General features: G+C 39.0%; 1 protein-coding gene across 2 annotated transcripts in view; it reads right to left on the bottom strand.

Moving 5' to 3' along the window:
- The window catches only part of LDAH (lipid droplet associated hydrolase), a 113529-nt gene that overhangs the window by 25262 nt on the left and 69007 nt on the right, over nt 1–19260 (bottom strand). For both annotated transcript variants that reach the window (XM_068183357.1, XM_068183358.1), the window contains exon 5: nt 14547–14787. In XM_068183357.1, coding sequence (XP_068039458.1) covers nt 14547–14787 — 241 coding nt within the window. The remainder of the gene's footprint in view (nt 1–14546; nt 14788–19260) is intronic.

Genomic DNA, 19260 nt, shown 5'->3' with positions numbered 1-19260 from the left:
AGGGCTAATCAATCATAAACTCACACTAAAATCTGAGGGGGTCACACTCTGTTGTCTGAGAAAATTTGAGATGATCTGGAACTATGTCTTTATGGAAAGAATTCTTGAAAAAAATTACTTTGAAAAAATTACACAGCTCACATATCCATAAACTATAATAGGCTATGTATTTCTGACTTAATCCTGACAAACTTTCAGAGATATACATGCCCTATATTAATTTAAAAATAGCTCTGTGTTGTAGTGCTGTGACAAGAGCCCATTCTGTGTGGCTTGATCTGTAGTCTGTATATTAATTGCATAAAAATGATACTGTGTTCTTTCTGGGCTAAAGAAATGAATTTACTGTGATAGAAAGAATAGACAGAAAGAGATGCCATACTAATGAAACAAGGGGCAATAACAAAGGAAAAAATCCTTTTCAACTTCATTGGCTAGTAAGTTTCAGGAAATCATCAAAATAGTTCCTTTTCCAACAAAAATGAGTGGTTGTGAAGATAGCCCCAGTCTAGACAATTTAATGGATGCACACACACATTCTTTAACAGCTTGTTCATCAGACAAACAAGACTACAAAGGGTTACCCGAGCTCACTTCATTTCCCTACTGCTGCTGGCTTTAGATTATGTTGACTCTATCAACAAGATTGTGGCTGTAGGTGTAAATTTATTAAGTCTTATACATCAAAATATTGTTCTATTTTATAAGTTAGTAGGAGCTATGGTCTGCAATGGATACAAGGAGAAACACAAAGCCAAATTTGTATTTCAAGGTCCAGATAGTACAATTTCAGCAGCATCAACCTTGGAAGAACATACTGTAACAGTTTCTAGAGTGGACAAATTCAGAGGAAAAGAAGAGCACGGCCAAGCCTTCATGATGCCTCTCAAATGCAAATCTGGTGCCACTACTCAGATCAACCAACCCCTCCAGCAGATGAATACAGAGAGTGGAGAGACACACTGTTTTGTAAAGGTCACGCATACTAAGATATTGTCTTTTTTTCACCAAGAAATGAATAAAGAACTGAAGGGGTTTGTAAGAGATCAGCGATCCCCTTGTAACTGTGTTGCAGGCTGTGGTTATTCTCAGTATTTCTGTAGGGTATTCTGAGACTCTGCAGCACAACAAGTTTTATGACCCTTCCTGGCCATGCTCACCCACCCACTACTTCTGGCTCCCTTGATTCTGTTCCCCATCTATAGAGAACATATGCTTTACACACTTTAAAAAAAATTCTTATGTATTCCATTAGCTTTATTTTTCCAGGCTGAATGTCACTCAGTTAATTCATTTATTCCTCAGTAAAACAATATTTTGCAGCTGGTCTCTGTCCTCCCTTGTGTTTGAGGCTGTCTTTTAATGAAAGACAGCTCACTATTGATTAAAAGCCACAAACCTGATGTGCAACCAAGCCCAGAAGAGAACTCTTGAGTTATTAAAAAATATTTTGCAAATCATTTGTAATATAAAGGAATATTAAGAAGTAGAACAACATGTGAAAGAATAGCAATTTTACACCAATCCATTACAAGAACATCTCAAGGCCAAGAAATTAATAAGAGAGGACAAAGACATTGGAAGTCAAGGAATATTTAGAATTCTCTTAACAAACTCCAATTTAAAGCTACATACTGTAACTACAAAAGCCTCAGGTCTTTAAGCCTTTACCTCAAAGAACAATGTCTTTACTAACTGGCAGACTTTTCTACTGCAGAATTTTTGCCCATTTCTTGGAAGCATTTTGTTTTGACTATTGGAAATGAGAGACCAGGCAAGATGGACTTCGGACCTCATTTCCAACTATTATTTCTTGTGTAAGTCAAAAGTATATCTCAGTATGAAGGTGTTTATATTCATCCAATTTTGAGCTAATTTTTCAGCAATATTTGTCACTATTTCTTAAAAAAACAACATTCTTGTTTAGTGTATTATTACAACTACTGAACATCATTTCTACTAGACTGGATATAAAAAATTTAGGAGTGGCTACAATTTACTTAGTTATTCCACATTTCTTACATAGAAGTCTGAGCAAAAGTCTTTATTAGTTTGCCCTTCTCCGATATTAGAGCCTTACAGGTTTTTTTTTAAACCCAGTGCATAGTACAGTTCTCCCAGACATGGCTTGATGGTTTGGAAAATTATGGTGACTTTCATTGTACCTTCATCAAGTACTCACTGGTTAGACAAAAATCTACTAAACTGTTCCATAAATGCCAGGCTGTAAAGCACATATTTCCATATTGGCTTGCTTTTGATAGACCTTTGTCCCTTCACTGATCAACAGCTTTGTAAAAAGCCTTTCCTAGACTATCTTACCCCTCTGCCAACACAAAATGCATCTTCTCAGCTTCTGCTTTGACAATTGTGAAGTCAAACTTCCACAGTCTGTTTTCAACAATCAAACTGTTGTTGCTTTTGCAGGTACAAATGTAGGCTATATCTGCACCAGTGTATGAAGTGGAACCAGGAACTATTCTGAGGCCCTGAGGCCAAGTGGAATAGAATGGCTTGTTTCCACAGAATTAGATTCTTCCCCTACCCAAACTGCTTATGGGGATGATGCATGGCAGTGCTAACTCAATTGGGCCTGAATAGTTGGAGAATGCTAATTGGAGAAGGCTAAAACCATACCAGAATTCAGTCACATTTTATGAACTTTCAGATTTGCTTTTAACTAATGTCTGACATTAGGCATGCTTTACCTATATTTGGGTTTCCTCAATCATTCTATGTTGCATCTGTTCACCTGTTTTGCTTGGTTCTTCTATGTTAAACTGTCCCTCATTATGGGTTCTGAAATTCTCAATGCTACTCTTGTATATTTAATCAGCATTACAGGGCTGGAAGTGATCTCCATTGGTGTCTTTTTCTTAGGATGGATCAATCGTACTATTGTTATTTTCAGCAGGTACTTATGCATCCTGTCATTAGGAAGCATGCATGATGAAAGTTTCATTATCTTCATAGGAAATCCCATCTAGAATTCTGCTCACATCATTAACTAAAATCTCATCTGAATCACTTTTGTTGCAATGCACTCCATTATATATTACCTCATCTACCATGGACATGTAAGTTAAATTACTGCTCTTTACTTGAAAACTCTTTCTATGTTCTTCAGTTGTCTCCTGTTCAGTCTAAACAACTCTATTTTATACCTGTCATAGGATGCACCTGATTAAATGTGGGTATCTAAAGCTTAATTTTTCTTTCTTCACAGTCAGACTAAAGTACATGGTTCATCTCATCCTTAGGTACTGACCAAGATACATCAGACAAGTGTTACCTATTTCTCCACTGACTATGTCAGGATTTTAAGAGGACTACTGAATGAATAGAACTTTATGTTGTAAACGTGTTAAGTATTTCTTTTCTAGCACAGGTGTTACCCTTTCGTGAAAATATGAAGCCAATCTGCCTCATCTTCAAATGCTCTGTATCAAACTGCCATTACTCTCTGCCAATTGCTTTTCTTGCTCTATTACATATGTATTTATATATATATATATATATTTCTATATATATAAATATATATGTAAAGCAATGAACTGTGAGAAGTAGCTGAATAGTATATGTCGTGGATTCCCTCCTCTACAACCTTCAAGCATATGACATGCTGCACTTCGGATAGCTCCAAATTTTCTTAGAAGCCCCTTAAATCCATCTGTCATGCTCTGGCAGACATAATATTCAACAGGTCTCTTGTCTTTAATATGTGGATGGAAAGACAAGCACATCCATCCTCCTGCTTTCTCCCTGCTCTTCTTTCCCAAGAGTGTTAGGTCCCTTCATATTGATATTCCAGCTCTGTCAGTTCTTTCACCTGTGTCTGTTAAGAAAATTAACCAATAATTTTGATGTTTTTTAAAGGTTTGCAGTGTGATTTTATTTTCCATACTTTTGAAATTTACATGACCTGCACATCACCTGCCACATCTACCACCTTCCAGTAGTCCTTTTGTCCCTTATGATTTTCTTTCTCCACCGTAATTTCACATCATTCATGAGCACAAATTTGCTTATAGTGATATACAGAGGGATTTTTTATCTTTTCCCTTGAATTCATCATCAAGCGTCCTTTACTAAATGTTTCAATGTTAATCACCTTTTCATGGCTAAGGAAGCCAAAGCTCCCATGACACTGGTCTGATTGAAAGTGCTCCAACCTCTGTGCACACTTGAAAATATTCTTTTGAGGAAGCAGAGTGATTTTAATAGCCAAGTCTTATGCCCTGTGAAAAACAAGCAACCTCATTACCCTGTCATTAGTCTCTCACTCTCTACAGTTTCCATACATCTTTCTTCCCCATATTGACACTATAGTTTCCCAGGAGACTTCTGATGCTCTGCCTTACAAAACTGTCATTTACTGTCAGGTTTTTTTCACAGAATGAATCTGCTATTTCACCATTTGCCATTTAATGTCTATTACTGCTATTACATCAGACTGTTGTTTGTTTTGGCTAAGGACCATGCAGAGACTGGGGATATCTTTTGTCAGGTGCTGGCAGTACTGACATGGAAAAGCCTGAAGTGATGCTTTCTTCTGTCACAAAAGAGACTTCCACAAAACCTCCACAAATTCTTAGTCTCTTTCTTCCATAACATTTCATTGATGCATCCCCTAGCAAATCTGCCTCGCAGCAGGATAATTTCACGATAATCTCTTACTACAAAATGCTTCAGAAATATTTTTAAATATACAAAATTACAATGTTAAATTCCCACTCCTGGCCTCTGTAAAGGTAAATTGGACAATATAAAATTAAATTGATAATTTGCCAGTAATTGTAGCCAAAGGAAAGAGTCCTGAGGGCCTGACTAGATCTTTTTTTTTTTTTTTTGGCATGACTAGATCTTTTTTTTTTTTGGCATCTAAGAAAGAGTTATACTCCATGTGAGTGCTAATGGTCCCAGTCAAGTTGGCTTCAGCATCTCAGAGGCTACTTAGCCTATCAGGAAAATAACATTTCTGCTCCACAAATTTTACAGTTTATTTCTAAATTGTTACTGCTGAACATTGAGTTGCAGATATGCACACAGACTTTTGCTTGTCCTTTCAAGGGACTACACGCAGAGAGTACAAGAATAAAATAATTTGACTTCAATGGGATGATTATTGCCAAAGACTCTCCTATGAACAGAGTTGGGACTGTTCAGACTGGAGAAGCAAAGGCTCTGGGAGACCTTATGGTACCTTCCAATACCTAATGGGGCTATAAAAGAGCTGAGAGGGATTTTTACAAGGGCGTGGAGTAATAGGACAAGATGGAATGGCTTTAAATTGACAGAGAGCAAGTTTAGATTAGATATTAGGAACAAATTTATTACTGTGAGGGTGGTAAGACACTGGAATGGGTTGCCCAGGGAAGCTGTGGGTTCCCCATCCCTGGAAGTGTTCAAGGCCAGGTTGGATGGGGCTTTGAGCAGCCTTTTCTAGTGGAAACTGTCCCTGCCCACAGCAGGGGGGTTAGAACTGGATCATCTTTAAGGTCCTTTCAAAAACAAACCATTCTGTGAGTCTGTGATTTTCATGTGCTGCACAGTTCATCTGAACTTCGACATGCTGCAATACAACTCTTCGAAAAGTCCTTTAAAGCAAAGTTGCCTAAATTGCAAAGTTAAGAATAAATGCTACATTTGTATCAAAATGACCAGTAAATAGTTGACTGAATTTTTGAAAATAATTTTACCTCAATAAATATACTACTATCTGATCATATTTTTTTCCTAGTAAGTTGCCTGTCTTACTGTAAGGTTCTTCAGTGAAGTGTAACATTAGCTTCATTTCCAGTTTATCTTTTGCTCTTGAGGAAGCAATCTCTGTCATTCCTCTGAAGGAGTCAGAAAACAGTGGTAAGAACTAATAATACCAAACAGCACTGTAATTTCCTATGAGGAAAACATATTTTCTACCAGTAATTATTGCCAACAGCAATCTTGGAAATATCATATAACTTATTGTTTAAAACATCAAACAGAAGGAACTGCTTTGTATCAAGGATGACTAATGCAGGAACATGTGCTTCCACACATGCACAGACACATTAGATAAAATGTTGATGTTTAGAGGTTTACAAGACATAAACATTGACTTTGGGGTCTGCTTAAGTTTACACTTGAATTTAGAATGCAAACATAGCAGTTAATGTATAACCATGATGGACATGAATAGGCAGAAACAGCTGCAATTGTTATGGATGGGCTTCTCCAATCTGCTTGGTACTACAGTTGCAGGAAGATCACAACTATACAAGAAAATCAGTCAGCTGTGTTTGAGAAAGCAGAGTAGAGGCTAAAGGCAAAAATAAAAAGTTATTCAACAATTATACCCAGGTGCTTTGCAAACAATAGATGCTTTGTTGGGGAGTGCGAAAAACACTCATTTACTTTGTGTGATGAAGCATGTGCAGATGAAGTGGCATGTGTGATGGAAAACTGAAATGTCCACAGACTTAATCCTGCCTGAAGTTACTTTGGAACAACTCCCACCATCTTCAAATGATAGAACTGTCCCTTAGGTAGAAAAATTCATCTCCAGTTTAAGCTCTCACATACCGTGGCAGATGGCTGTGATGCTGGGATTTCTGCCAGTGTCCAGACTTTGGTTATGGAAAGTGTCTGCTCTTACCCTGCAAGAAGGACACAGAAGGATCTGCTGTAGATGGTGCTCACTCCATAAGGAATGGCCAGGATGGAGACTGTCTGCAGCACTTCAGCATCTCCACCCTGTGGTTCCTGCCTGCGCTCTATGGGATTACCCTGCTTTGCTAGGCAGGGGTCTAGCCTGTGAGTAGCTACATGGAGGTCAGTTTAAGTGCCCTTCTGGACTGGGACCTGGTGCTGATTCTTTCTTGAGGAAGCCTCATGAAATTCAACATCTGGACCACCCATCCTTTGAAAAAGGTGAACCTTCTTTCAACTGGAGTGGCTTTGTTTCATAAGAAAGGTGGACTTTATACCACTTTGTACTTCATAAACAAAATCCACTACTTCTAAACCTCACTTTAAATAGACCTGACCTTTGCACTAAGCAGCAAGCAATCTCTTGTGCCACTGGGTTTGCTTAAGAAAAGCCAGCATTTCCTTCCCATATCCATGAAGATTCTGAAGGAATTTTCTCCTTGTCAATATTGTGACATTAAAGAATTATTGAGCGCTGGTGGACATCTTCATGACAAGGAGCAGCAGCAAAGTGGATTGCCATATTGTTTTAGCTGATCACAGGAATTAAATCCAAACCAGTGTCCTCTTCAGTCACATGGAATAACAGGTACTAAATTAATTACCTGCTTTGTAAATGTCATTTTCAGAAAAAACTTATTCCAAGACACAAATGTCTGGAGTTTACCCATGGGTATGGATTTAGCATGTGTTTAAGTGATTTGCTGGTACTGCATGATGAAGGAGTTCGACAAATCAAGCTAAATTTCTAACCAGTAAACACAAGTTATATCAGAGCCATGACTTCTACTTCAGATATTCCTTGGGGGAGTTTCAGCAGACACGTCTCATTCAAAAGTCATGAGCCTACTGCAGAAGGGAGTCCTTCCCCTGAATCCAGGGGGGTTTGTATTGGCCCAGGAAAAATAAAGTGCCAATCTGCAGATGGCTGTCTGGCATAGTTTAACACAAAGCAACTGTAGCTGGTAGCACTTCACTGGCATACACTTATTTTCAACATCCTTTCTGCTTTGTTGATGTTACCTCTTCCTTTTTCATGCCATTTGCAACACATCATTAGACTCACTGCAAATTTGTGGGTGTAAATCATGTCCCTGGGGATGAAGCCTCACCAGGGGTGAATAAACAATATCCCCTTCCCCAACCAAATCCCAACTGTGCCTCACATTTCATGGAAATGATCAGCAGTTCCACTATCAAAACATTCACGCCTTATGAGTAATATTTATGATGGGAGTTTTTTATGTTGGGTTTTCCCCCCAAGAAGAAAGAGAGGAATAATTAACAGAAACAGACCAAATGAGAAGTTTCCACATTATTACTATTATTTTCATAAGGCTTTCACAGGAAAGTAAAAGCTTCTGCAAGTAATAAAAGTCCTCATTAAACATATTTCTTTCTTTTTGTAATGGGGTAAATTATGAAGCAGATTAACTTTAATAAATAAATAGGACTATAAATACATAAAAGTCATTGCCTTCCTCCAGTAATTTAATATGAGCATCCTACTCTGAAATAAGGAAAAGTTTATTCACTCACAGAAAGAATAGAGCATATGTGAGGTTTTTCCATTAGCTTAAGTGCTGCCTTGGTAAGGTAAGTTGTCCGACTACATTAAATAAACATTTTAGTCAGGCATCACACAGGAAAATAAACAGTAGCAAAGGAAACATGAAAATATTAAAGACTGTTATTCTGTGGCACCTTTTCCTGCGAAGCAGGTGATAAAATATTACTGTGTTTCCACAGGTAAGGAAACACGCTCTTAAACACTTTACAGAAACACATATTACGATCATCACTTAAAATGTCAGAAGTGGATAGGACTCAACTGCGAAAGCACACAAGAGGCTGCTGAGAAATGCTGCAGGACCAGAGGGTTTTGCACACTGGGTCAGGCTGCTGGGCTACCTAAAGCAGCCTTCTGGCAGAGCAAATTCAGAGAGGCAAAAAACATCTTGCAGGAGACAGCTGTAGAGTTACCTGATTTCAGGACAGACTTCTCTTGAAGCCTAATTAATCAGATGTTAGTGAAGAGGGAGAGACTATCTGTTGTATCAATTTTTTGACCTTTCTGTCCCACTGAGCATCAAAGAATGCACATTGGAAGAGAGGAGACCTGCTGAGCTCCAGTGTTTTTGCCCACCTGTGATATACTGCGCTACGCTGCACAGATGTAACATGGTTTAGTTTATGTAGATGGAATTTATGTACCATGTCAGTAATTTCTGTTCACCATGAAATTTTGTCTGGCTATCCATCATGTCTGAAATTCTATACATATTTAAATATAAAACATCCTTGAAATGGTTTCTGCATTGTAGCCAGAAGTTATCTACAATGTATATTCATCAGAAGAAATAAAGCAATCACTTTTTACTACCAGGGCTTGGATTTCCATCAGCCTGGAAAACCAACTTGAAAATGTCCTAGTCTGGGTTCAAAGATCTGCACAGTTACCCAGTGCCCAGAGTGTAAGGAAAGCTTTTATTCTCCTGCCTACTATGATGGTAGGATGGTAAAGATGTACGTGTGGGATTGCAAGGTGCTTCCTGAAATCCTCTGTAGTATCAGTTTCTGTCTCTATTTTGAAATGTACTGCATGCACCAGCCTGTCTGGCCAGTGTGGTTTGGGGGAGCTGCTCATGACTAACGTACATATATATATATATATATATATATATATATATATATGTGTATTTAAGTTAAACTAGTGGCTAGGCAGGTTCAGTAGATCAATTTGCTGCCTTGGGATGCAGGTCTATATAGAGTTCTGCTGCTGACCAGCTAAGTGATGCTGGCCAATAGCTCATCCCTTGTCTTGAACACTGGGTTCTTTTCTGAACATGCTGGTACAGCATTTGAAATAAAACCTAGATGAGTACATAATGTGCATATCCTCCTCGGCTGTGCATGCCTCAATGGATGGGTTTTGTTCCATTCAGCATGGAAGGCAGAGCTCTTCTGATTTTGTTCCGTTAAACAAAAATCAAAAGAACTATGCCTTCTGTGCTGAATTTACATCTGCTCATCATAACTTCTGTTGCATTTTAATTTAAAAAGCAGAGCAAGAAAGAAAGGTAAACTAAATTTTAGCTGTGCAATTATACAACTTTTTAAAATATTTTTTTCAGGGGCAAAACCTCTTATTTCACCATTTCATGTGAAGATTTTTATCAAGTGCTTACCTAATCCCTTAAGCACTGGTTTTTATCTCTGAAAAACACAAACAGAATAGGTGGAGGTGCTACTGAGTTCCATGAACACAGTATGATGCACTATCCTTACCCAAGTATTTTGGTTAGCTGGGTATTTCCACAGCACTTCAGTCCCAGAAAAAGAACTCAAAAAAATTTCCCATGTTACTTGTCAGGAAGCTGAGGTGAAAATGAAAAATGAGTTTTCAAAGAAGGCAGGAAACAAAAAACAGGACTCTCACTAGAAATCAGCAGCTGTAAATTCTAGTGCAGACAAAGTATATCTGACTGTCCTAGCAGCAAGGGCAAAAGCTGCATAGAAAATCTGGAACACATTGTTTTCTGATATCTGAAGCAAAAAGAACAGCCAGTAGATTCTGAGTGGCATTTATCTCCCTCTGCTTTTGGTTTCTAGTAGAGAGAGTCCCTCTGTGATTAGTAAAATGCATCAGTCATTGCAGGGTGTGATTCACCTTTCATGCTTTAAAGCCAACTACTGAGACAGCGTGATGTTGACAGTGATCAGATGAAGACCAACCATAATGTCACATTTAAAATCTCTCTGATAAATAAAAATAATTGGAATAGAAACAGATCTCAAGCCATGATAACTCCTGAGGCTGGGTAATTCAAACCCAGAATGCTACCTCCCACTTGGCTTCCTGGAAAGAAACTTTTAAGATAACTTGAGTCATCAATGTAAAAGCTTCTGTTCCATTTTCATAGCAACTGGAAGCCTACATTTTACTGGCTTTTGATGTAAATTTATCTCCAAGATGCTATTTGATAGTGTAAAATTTATCCCACAATAAAACCTTTTACTCTCTGGCACCTCAGGGATTTAATTTTGTCATCCTGTACATCCCACAGGGAGAAGAAGCTACTGCTGGGAGACAAGCCTCAATGCCTCAGCTGGGACTTGCTTCCTATACAGTCCTGTGGAGTACATGAAACTGCCATAGCCCCTTTTTCCTCTGTAAAACAAGGGAAATTTCAACACTCCACATGAAATCTGAATGTTTCCACACTTGGAACAAGATAAAATTTGAAACACAACTCTGGAGTTTTATCTTAATTATTTGTTGTACTAATTCTGTTGGATGCTTAAATTAACTATTTCTCTTATTTCCAGCTTTCACTCATGTGACAGCCTAAATGAATCTGAAAGCCTTGTTTCAGGCTTCTGAGTCCCCTCCTTCCCAACCTGCCCCAACAGTACAAAGCAGATCTCCCCCTGCCCCAGGCTGCAGAGCTCCCCTGCTCCCCGACCAGGTTAAACAAACAGGGAGATTCCTCCAGGGAAGTCACAGGTTCAAGATCACAAGGGACCCACCTCATTTGGGCCAGTTAGAGGTTTTTCTTGCTATTGTGCTTATCTGTATCTTCCCTGTCATCCAGACATTAACCTCTGACCTGTGAGCCTGCCTCTCGAAAAAGCTGTGCAGTGTTTACCCATTATGTAATGTCTGTGCTTTTGTGGAAATTTTACAGAAACAAATGGAGGAAGTTTGCCAGTCAAATGGCTGGACAATAAATCCTGTCCCATGTAGATAGAATGGTTTACTGTCCCTGTGAGTCTACTACTGGCATCTGTCACCGAAGAAATATTTACAAATTTCAGGGCACTGGAGTGCAAAAGTATTCCAGCACTGCAGGACTACACAGGATCTGTAGAACTACCACCACTGTGTTAGATAGGGGTAGCCTTGTTTTGCTTGCCTGAATAAACACAGTGAAAATGTTTCAGATAAGTCAGGGTCACTAATGTTCAATATTTCTGTCTATTCATCTCCTAAGTTCATAAATACAAGTACCCAACTGCTTGTTTGTCCATTGTAATGCTTTTTCTGCCCCAAGATATCTTTGCTAGAAGTAAACCAGGTAAGCAAAGGCCTTTCAGCCCCTTTTGCTTATTTCATATAGGTCCTTTATTATTTTTATACTGTATGTTCCCATCCTTCCTTACAATCCATCTTCTTTACAGTCCCTGCTGTCTCTTCTCCTTCTGTGCTGTTTCCTCTTTGGGACAAGACATACTATTACGTTTGCTTTCTGGACAGTGTCATCACAATTCCTCTTGCTGTGTAACTGGGGCTTCCATATATCATCAACTATGGAGTTAGGACAACAGAAAGATGTGTTTGGGTAAGAAGTAGGAACAAACGTAATTTGGAACAGTGGGACAGATAGGTAATGTAATTATTCCTTCACTGATTCTTTCAGCCAAGGGCCTGATCCTGCAGCAACTGAATGGAGTTTTTCACTCTCAGTGTCAATGGGAGAAGCACTTGGTCTTAGAGTTCTGCTCTAATTAAGTTTTCAAATCTCATTTCCTTTCAGAGGAGAGAAAACATTGTTGTGACTAAGCCTTGGATGTGGTAACAAATCCCTGGCAGGTTGGTTTGTTTTAACGGACGTATTAGATTTAAGGAAACTTTTACCATCTTTTCTGCCCTTAATCACAGCTTTTATTACAAGTACAGTAACGCAACAGAGTTACATGCCAAAGGCAATATATATATATTTTTAATGAGTTGACATGCAACCTTCCTGGTGAGAAGAAACAACTTCATTTACTGAATGTTTCTGAACCATACCTGGTAATTTATTAAGGGAAAAGGAAATGTTCAGAAAATCATCTACCACAAGTTCAGAGGCTTCAGCAACTCACAGATGAGCAGTCTCATAAGATAGACTCAGTTGTTGTGCTCAATTTAGCAAATTTTTGCTGAATGGTAACATTTTCTATTGTCCTCAAACAATAAAAGAGAAGGTTAACAGGCAATATCCGGATGCTCAAAGATTATTAATCCATGCATGTGGTCCTGAGTCACTGGGCTGTAAAACATCAACAGTTTCCAAAGATGCAAACCAAAGGGGAATTCTGCTTGAGAGAGATGGTATCACAAGCCCAAAAGAACTAGTTGCATCAATAAGGCCTATTTATGCAAGTTTTACAAGACATTGGCTCCCAGGGGTTTTCATTCTGGTAGAATTAATTCAGGCAACAAACCAAACATAGGCAGAGAACACATCCTATGAGTGAAGAGCCTTCAACCTGGTTTCTTGCTTCAATTTACCTTACAGCTATGACACAGGTCAGACACTGGTACACACAGGAAATTACAACAGGCTGACAGGCACACATCAACCTGGCTCATTCACCTGGGGACTAAAGAGTCAGCCTCCAACAGCAGAACACAAAATCCTGTTCTGTTAAATTATTCCTGCTGCTGCTGTGGCCTGGGCCAAACAACACATACAAACAATGGCTGGCCATGCTTTTTTGGAGGTTAACACAGGCCAAGGACCATTTCCAATACAACCCTGGCTGTGTATAACCTGTTTTTTAGAGGTAAAAGTTTATCTGTGGGGACCAGAGAAGGATTCCTGGCTTGTGGAGATGTGACCTCACAGACCTCCACATACCTTCTTCTGAGACAAAACTATCAAAGGAAGACACTTGAACACCCCATGTAGGTATGACTGCGTGGTTGCTTACTCCTTGGTCACCACAAAACTGTCATCAATTAATAGAAACTCAAGCAATAAACTATAGGAGTTAAATCAGAAATGTGCATTATCAACCAGGAGCCTGCTTTTCTCAGGCACAGGGCACTGCAAGGGAGTGACTGTCATTATGTCCTGTTTGTACAACAAAAGTGGGGCTGTCCAGGCTGGCAGCACAAACCCATCCTGCTTTTGGTCTGTGTACAGTCCTACAGTGAGCCTCCCACACAGAGCCACACACCCACAGATCCATGAAAGGCACTGATTGCCCCTCACTGCAATCGCAGTTAGTCTGGCACATCTGTTTGGATGATTAGTAAGTAAAATTTAACTGATAGAAGACAGAGCCCAAGTGGAAATGTAGGAATGTGTTTTTACTACTATTAATGCAATCAAAACTTCCTTCTTGCTATTATTACTGCGTTAGCATGTCAATTCCATTCCAAATTGTTTTAAACTGTTAACTTACCAAAATACCTGGGGTATAGCACAATTCACATTCTGGTTTTCATTCTAAACTTAACATAATATATCTGAAATTATTCTGCTTCTTGAAGTTGTTTCTCTTGCTAGAATGTGCAAAATATATGTACAATATGCTTTGGAGGAGCGTTAATCTTTCTCTTTATGCCCAAAAAAGTGCTGAAATTCAATGCATAAAGTAACTTCTATGTGTCTTTGTAGGCTGAAGGTCCTTTTCTGAATTTACCAAAATTCCAATTCAGATGATAGAGTATATACAGCTAGCTAAAACAGCTTAATAAAAACAGATGCAAAGAACTCTTTGTGAAACTGATTACTGATTTACATTAACCATTCAATATGAATGAAATGCAAAAAGTAAGCAGATGAAAGTCACATAAAGTAGACTGTAAAAAGAGTGTTTTAATCACATGAGAAATCACATCAGTAGTATAGGCCAGTTTGCTTAAGAAATATATATTATTTGTGAAAATATTTTGTTATTTTGCATTTCGGATTTTTTTTTTAATTTACTCATATGAGACTTTCCTGTACCCATGGTCTTAATTTTAGAAAAGACCAGACCTGTTATTCTTCAAAACTCATGCTTTAATATTAAAAAACTAAATCAACATTTACTAAATGAGAAAAATACAAAAGACTGTTCAACACAGAAAAGGTGCTCACCAATGCAGTCGACACTGAAGAGATTTATGGAGGTTGTTATTGAAGACTCATCACAGGTCTTCATCCCCCGCAGTGCAAACCTCACCAGGGAGGCCTTGACTCCCTCGGGGAGGAAGGACAGCAGGTACACGGGCATGTACAGAGCGTAGCGGAGCTTGCACAGCAGCGGGGTCATGAGCTTCCCCTGGGGGGACTGAGCCATGCGCTCGATGGTCGGGAACAGCAGCACGGAGCGCAGAACCTGCCAGAGCATGAGAAACCACCGTCAGCAAGGCCACAGCACCAGAGCCCAGCCTGCCAGACCCAAGCTTTAAATGGGTCTCCATCGCAATGAAATTGAGTTTCCAGGCACATTGTCCCAAAGGCTGTGTGGTGTGCCCAGATACAGTTATTTAAAACATGAAGCAAACAAGTACATGGTTACAAAATTATGTTTTATAATAAGACAGGGAAGAACTCAAGAGGTGAGTGGCCTTTGGAGATCATGACGAACCGGGAAGCACCAGCAGGAGTAACCCCAGCAGAGGGCAGCAGGCAGGAGCCCTCTGCTCAGTCCCGGCGGGCTTTTTATGTCAGGAAAAGTACACTGCCTTTCATTTCACCTGGTGAACTATTTTCTCTAAGTAAACCAACCGAACACATTTTAAAATGTCAGCTGCTGTGGTGGTAGCTTTAAAAACTGACAACACACAGGGTTTTAAATTTGCACCTCAATACATGTAAACTTGGTCAGAACAAGAAGCATACAGCCTCTTCACTACAGTGGTACACTGGCATAAAATTGGTTTTTATATCTTATAATGAAAACAGACATTCTGAAGGTGGTAATTATGTTATAATAATACACTATAGCCTTAAAATACAAATAAATTAATTAAAATCACACCCACCCATACTAATCAAAAGTGAGTTAATACATTTACTTATAGTTATATTTCATTGCTAACATCAAGCAAACATTCTAGAAGAATAACTGTGACTTTTTTCTGGAAGTAAAAATATATTGCAATAACTCATATAGGAATAACTGTCAAAGAGACACAGCCCTACCTAACAGAACTATCTATTAAAAAAAGTAAGAGAGGATCTGGATATGGCATTGGTAGATAATAAGGTATAAACAGCTGGGCTTTCTTGGTGACTCAATATCAATAAATGTAGTTACATATGTCTGCTTAGTGCACATCATTCTACATGTCGTGCAAATGAGATTATTATGTCTGTAAAATATATTTTATGATAATTTTCTTTACTCCCAGATGAGACAGCTAATGTATGCCACTACACCTGTGTGCAGCACTCCTGGTCCCAGCAGCCCTCCAATGGAAGGCAGGGAATGCCACCAAGAGATGCTTACACAATCTGGGCATTGTAACAGAACAAACTGGAAAAATTCAGAAAATACAATAAAATCACAGAATCCTTTAGGTTGGAGAAGGTCTTTAAGATCACTGAGTCCAACTGTTAGCCTAGCATTGCCACATACACAAATAAACCATGTTCCCAAGTGCCACATCTATACATCATTTAAGTACCTCTAGGGATGGTGAATAAACCACTTCCCTTGGGCAGCCTATTAAGTGCTTGGCAACCCCTTCTGTGAAGGAATTTTCCCCAATATCCAATCTAAACCTCCCCTGGCACAACTTCAAGCTGCTTCCTCTTGTCTTATCACTTGTTCCTTGGAAGAAGAGACTGATCCCCACCTGGTTACAACCTTCCTTCAGGTAGTTGTAGAGCAATATGGTCCCCCTGAAACTCCTTTTCCCCACTCACCTTCCTCAGCCCCTGCTCATCAGACTTGTGCTCCAGAGCCCTTCCCAGCTCTCTTGTCCTCTGGACACACTCCAGCACCTCAATGTCTTTCTTTTGTCATGAGGGGCCCAAAACTGAACTCAGCACTCGAGGCATGGCCTCAACATTGCCCAGTACAGGGTGACAATCACTGCCCTCGTCCCGCTCGTCACTGACAACTGTGAGTCTATGCTGGGTAGCAGGTCACTAACCATTTCACCTCAGATTATGGGGGCTTCATTCTGCTCACTGTCCATGTCTGAACACACAGCTGGTCAGAGTCAGGTAGTGATCTGCTGGCTCCTCCTGCTTCTTCCCTCATCATTCCCTGCAGCTGGAAGGACAGAGAATACTATCTGTGCTTTTGATTCCTTAACCAGTTGTCCCAAGGCCCTGAAGTCTCTCTTGATTGTCCTTGGGCTGCTTGTTGCAATTTCATTGTTGTCTACTTGAAGAATCAATAATGGATAATAATCCAAGAGCTGTACCAGGGTGGGAAGATGGGAAGCTTTCTCTTCACATCTTTACCCTGGTTCAGGGAGGCAGCAGGCTTCGGTAAGAAGTAGGAACGTTTCCTTCAGAAGGAGTCTCCTTTGAAAATGACTTGTCCTTTTTTTTTTCATGGTAGCAGTTTTTATGGAAGGAGATTATAGACTGACAACCTCAGCAACACCTTCAAGCAGGTGAACCATTGTTCTGGTTACTGTTCTTGCAGAGCCTCACACCTGTCACTCTGGGGCACCTGGAGAGGTGGAGAAGTCCCAGAGGAGACACACCAGCTGTGACAGGTAGGAACTTGTCACCACTGCCCTCTGTCTCTTAAATCACTGTGTTCAGCCAGACAGAGAGAGGGCAGAGAATCCTCTGTGTCATGCATCCATCATCAGAAACTGTACTTCTTACGGAATTTTAGAAGCAGAATTTGAGAGAGTTATTTATATAAAATACAGAAATATTTTAATAAATCTTTCTACTTTCCAGCTGATACTACTTTGGTTTGAGACAAAGAAAAATACCTTCTCAGGGAAATCAATCCTGGGCCTCTTTATTAAAGGCAACCAGCAGCTGAAGTAAAGGAATGCAAAACTTTTACTAAATTACATGGTAGTTTTGTGATATTTCAGCTAGGAGCTGAACCCAAACTGTTGTGATCTAAAGCAGATTTGACCCGTGTTCCCAGGCACACTTTAATCCTTTGACATTGCAGTTTATAGATATAGGATTAGTTGCTTGGATGGCTGTACTAACCACAGGGAAAGCTGCTAAACCTTGGCAGAAAAAGGACAAACCAGGAAAGCTGTTACCCCATCCTGTACATTCCTGCATTTTGTAATGACCCACAAATTTAAAAGATGGAGGATAATTTTATTTAATTTCTCTTTTAAACATTTTGCAGACAATAACAGAGAAATGTAAAATTCGTATTTTTCAAACATTTATCCACTATTTCTTAATTAACTGGCTGGATTCCCAAGCCATGATCTTGAAATGTGCATTTGGCTGCAGAATTGCTTGAAAGATTTAGTTCAACTTCTTTGCAACAGAAGTGTAGATATGAGATTTAACCCATTTTGTTATAAAGACACATATAATGATAAAAAAGCATGTCATATATGTGTCTTCAAATAAGTGAAGTAGAAACATTCAGGTAAGATTAAGGAAATGAATAATATTCAAATGCTTACCATCAGTTAATAATTTTTGTTTTTTTTTTTTTACTTTTTAAATGCCTGGAATTTATCTATACACAGTTTACCCTAGCTGAAATCAGGTAGATGACACAGAATTATATTCAAGTTAAAATTTTCAGAATTATTATAAAACCAATTATTCTGAAAATGGAGGACACTGTCTGTCATAAGTACCACATATTGCCACAACTACGAATGACAAATAAACACCATTAAATAATGTGCAAAGGTTAATGATCCTCCTCTTTATGGAAACCCTTCTCATAATTCATCAAGTTTCGTGTGATAACCATCAGTCAAAATACAAAAAGTATTACAAATATTTATTTATATAATTAAAAAATGTATCCATGCATACATGTAAGTTTAGATATAATGCAGAAATATTAACAATATTAGAGAGTAACATTCAGATTCACCTAGTTTAAACTACCCCCAATTCAAACTCCAGTAATATTTATCTTTTAAGCATATGGAAAGTCAGAGAGCTGAGAAAGAGGAGACACTGGAAACAGAGGCTCAAATGGATCCAGGGACTACAGAAAGTTGGCTGAATTCAACTGAAGGCAAACACACCTCGTGTCCAGGAGTTGCTGAGGGCTGTACCACCTATCCTTGACTCTGCATTGGTCAACCCACTCAAAACTGTACAAGTACTCTTAAATTATACTGTAATTGTCGCTATTGATGATTGTGACAATTAACAGTATTTGTACAACTGGTCAATTTATTTACCAGTAATTCACTTATCATGCTAGTGAACTGCGAGATGTCAATACTCAGGAGAGCACATACACTGAAGTTCACTATTCAAGGCATAGATGCTCCTTCGGTTACTCATCAAGGCAGCTGCTTCTATTTCAGCATTAATTTTTAACTCTACATTTCACAGGGCTCAAACCCTGTGAAATGAATGGTTCAAGGGCCTACAATCTGATGCAGTATGTCAGATGTTCCACATTTTGTTAAGAACCAAAAGCTAACATTACCTGCAAACTTCACATTACTCATGTGGGTGCCAAGGCACCTCCTACTCCCTTGTCTAGCAGTGTGTATATATCACAGAGAGAATGAAATGGTGCATGGCCTGAGTATGCATCCACAGAACAAACTAGCCCAGAATGTTCTGCTCTTGATTCTTTCAACACACACCACAGGAGGAAGGCGTGGGAACTTCAGGAGTTTCCCTTTTGACACTGTTTATGTATTTCGGTATCTAGAGCAATCAG

The sequence above is a fragment of the Anomalospiza imberbis genome, chromosome 3 (assembly GCF_031753505.1).
Source record: "Anomalospiza imberbis isolate Cuckoo-Finch-1a 21T00152 chromosome 3, ASM3175350v1, whole genome shotgun sequence".
Taxonomy (NCBI): domain Eukaryota; kingdom Metazoa; phylum Chordata; class Aves; order Passeriformes; family Viduidae; genus Anomalospiza; species Anomalospiza imberbis.
The sequence above is the reverse complement of the archived record's forward strand: the minus strand, read 5'-3'. Positions and strand labels throughout refer to the sequence as shown.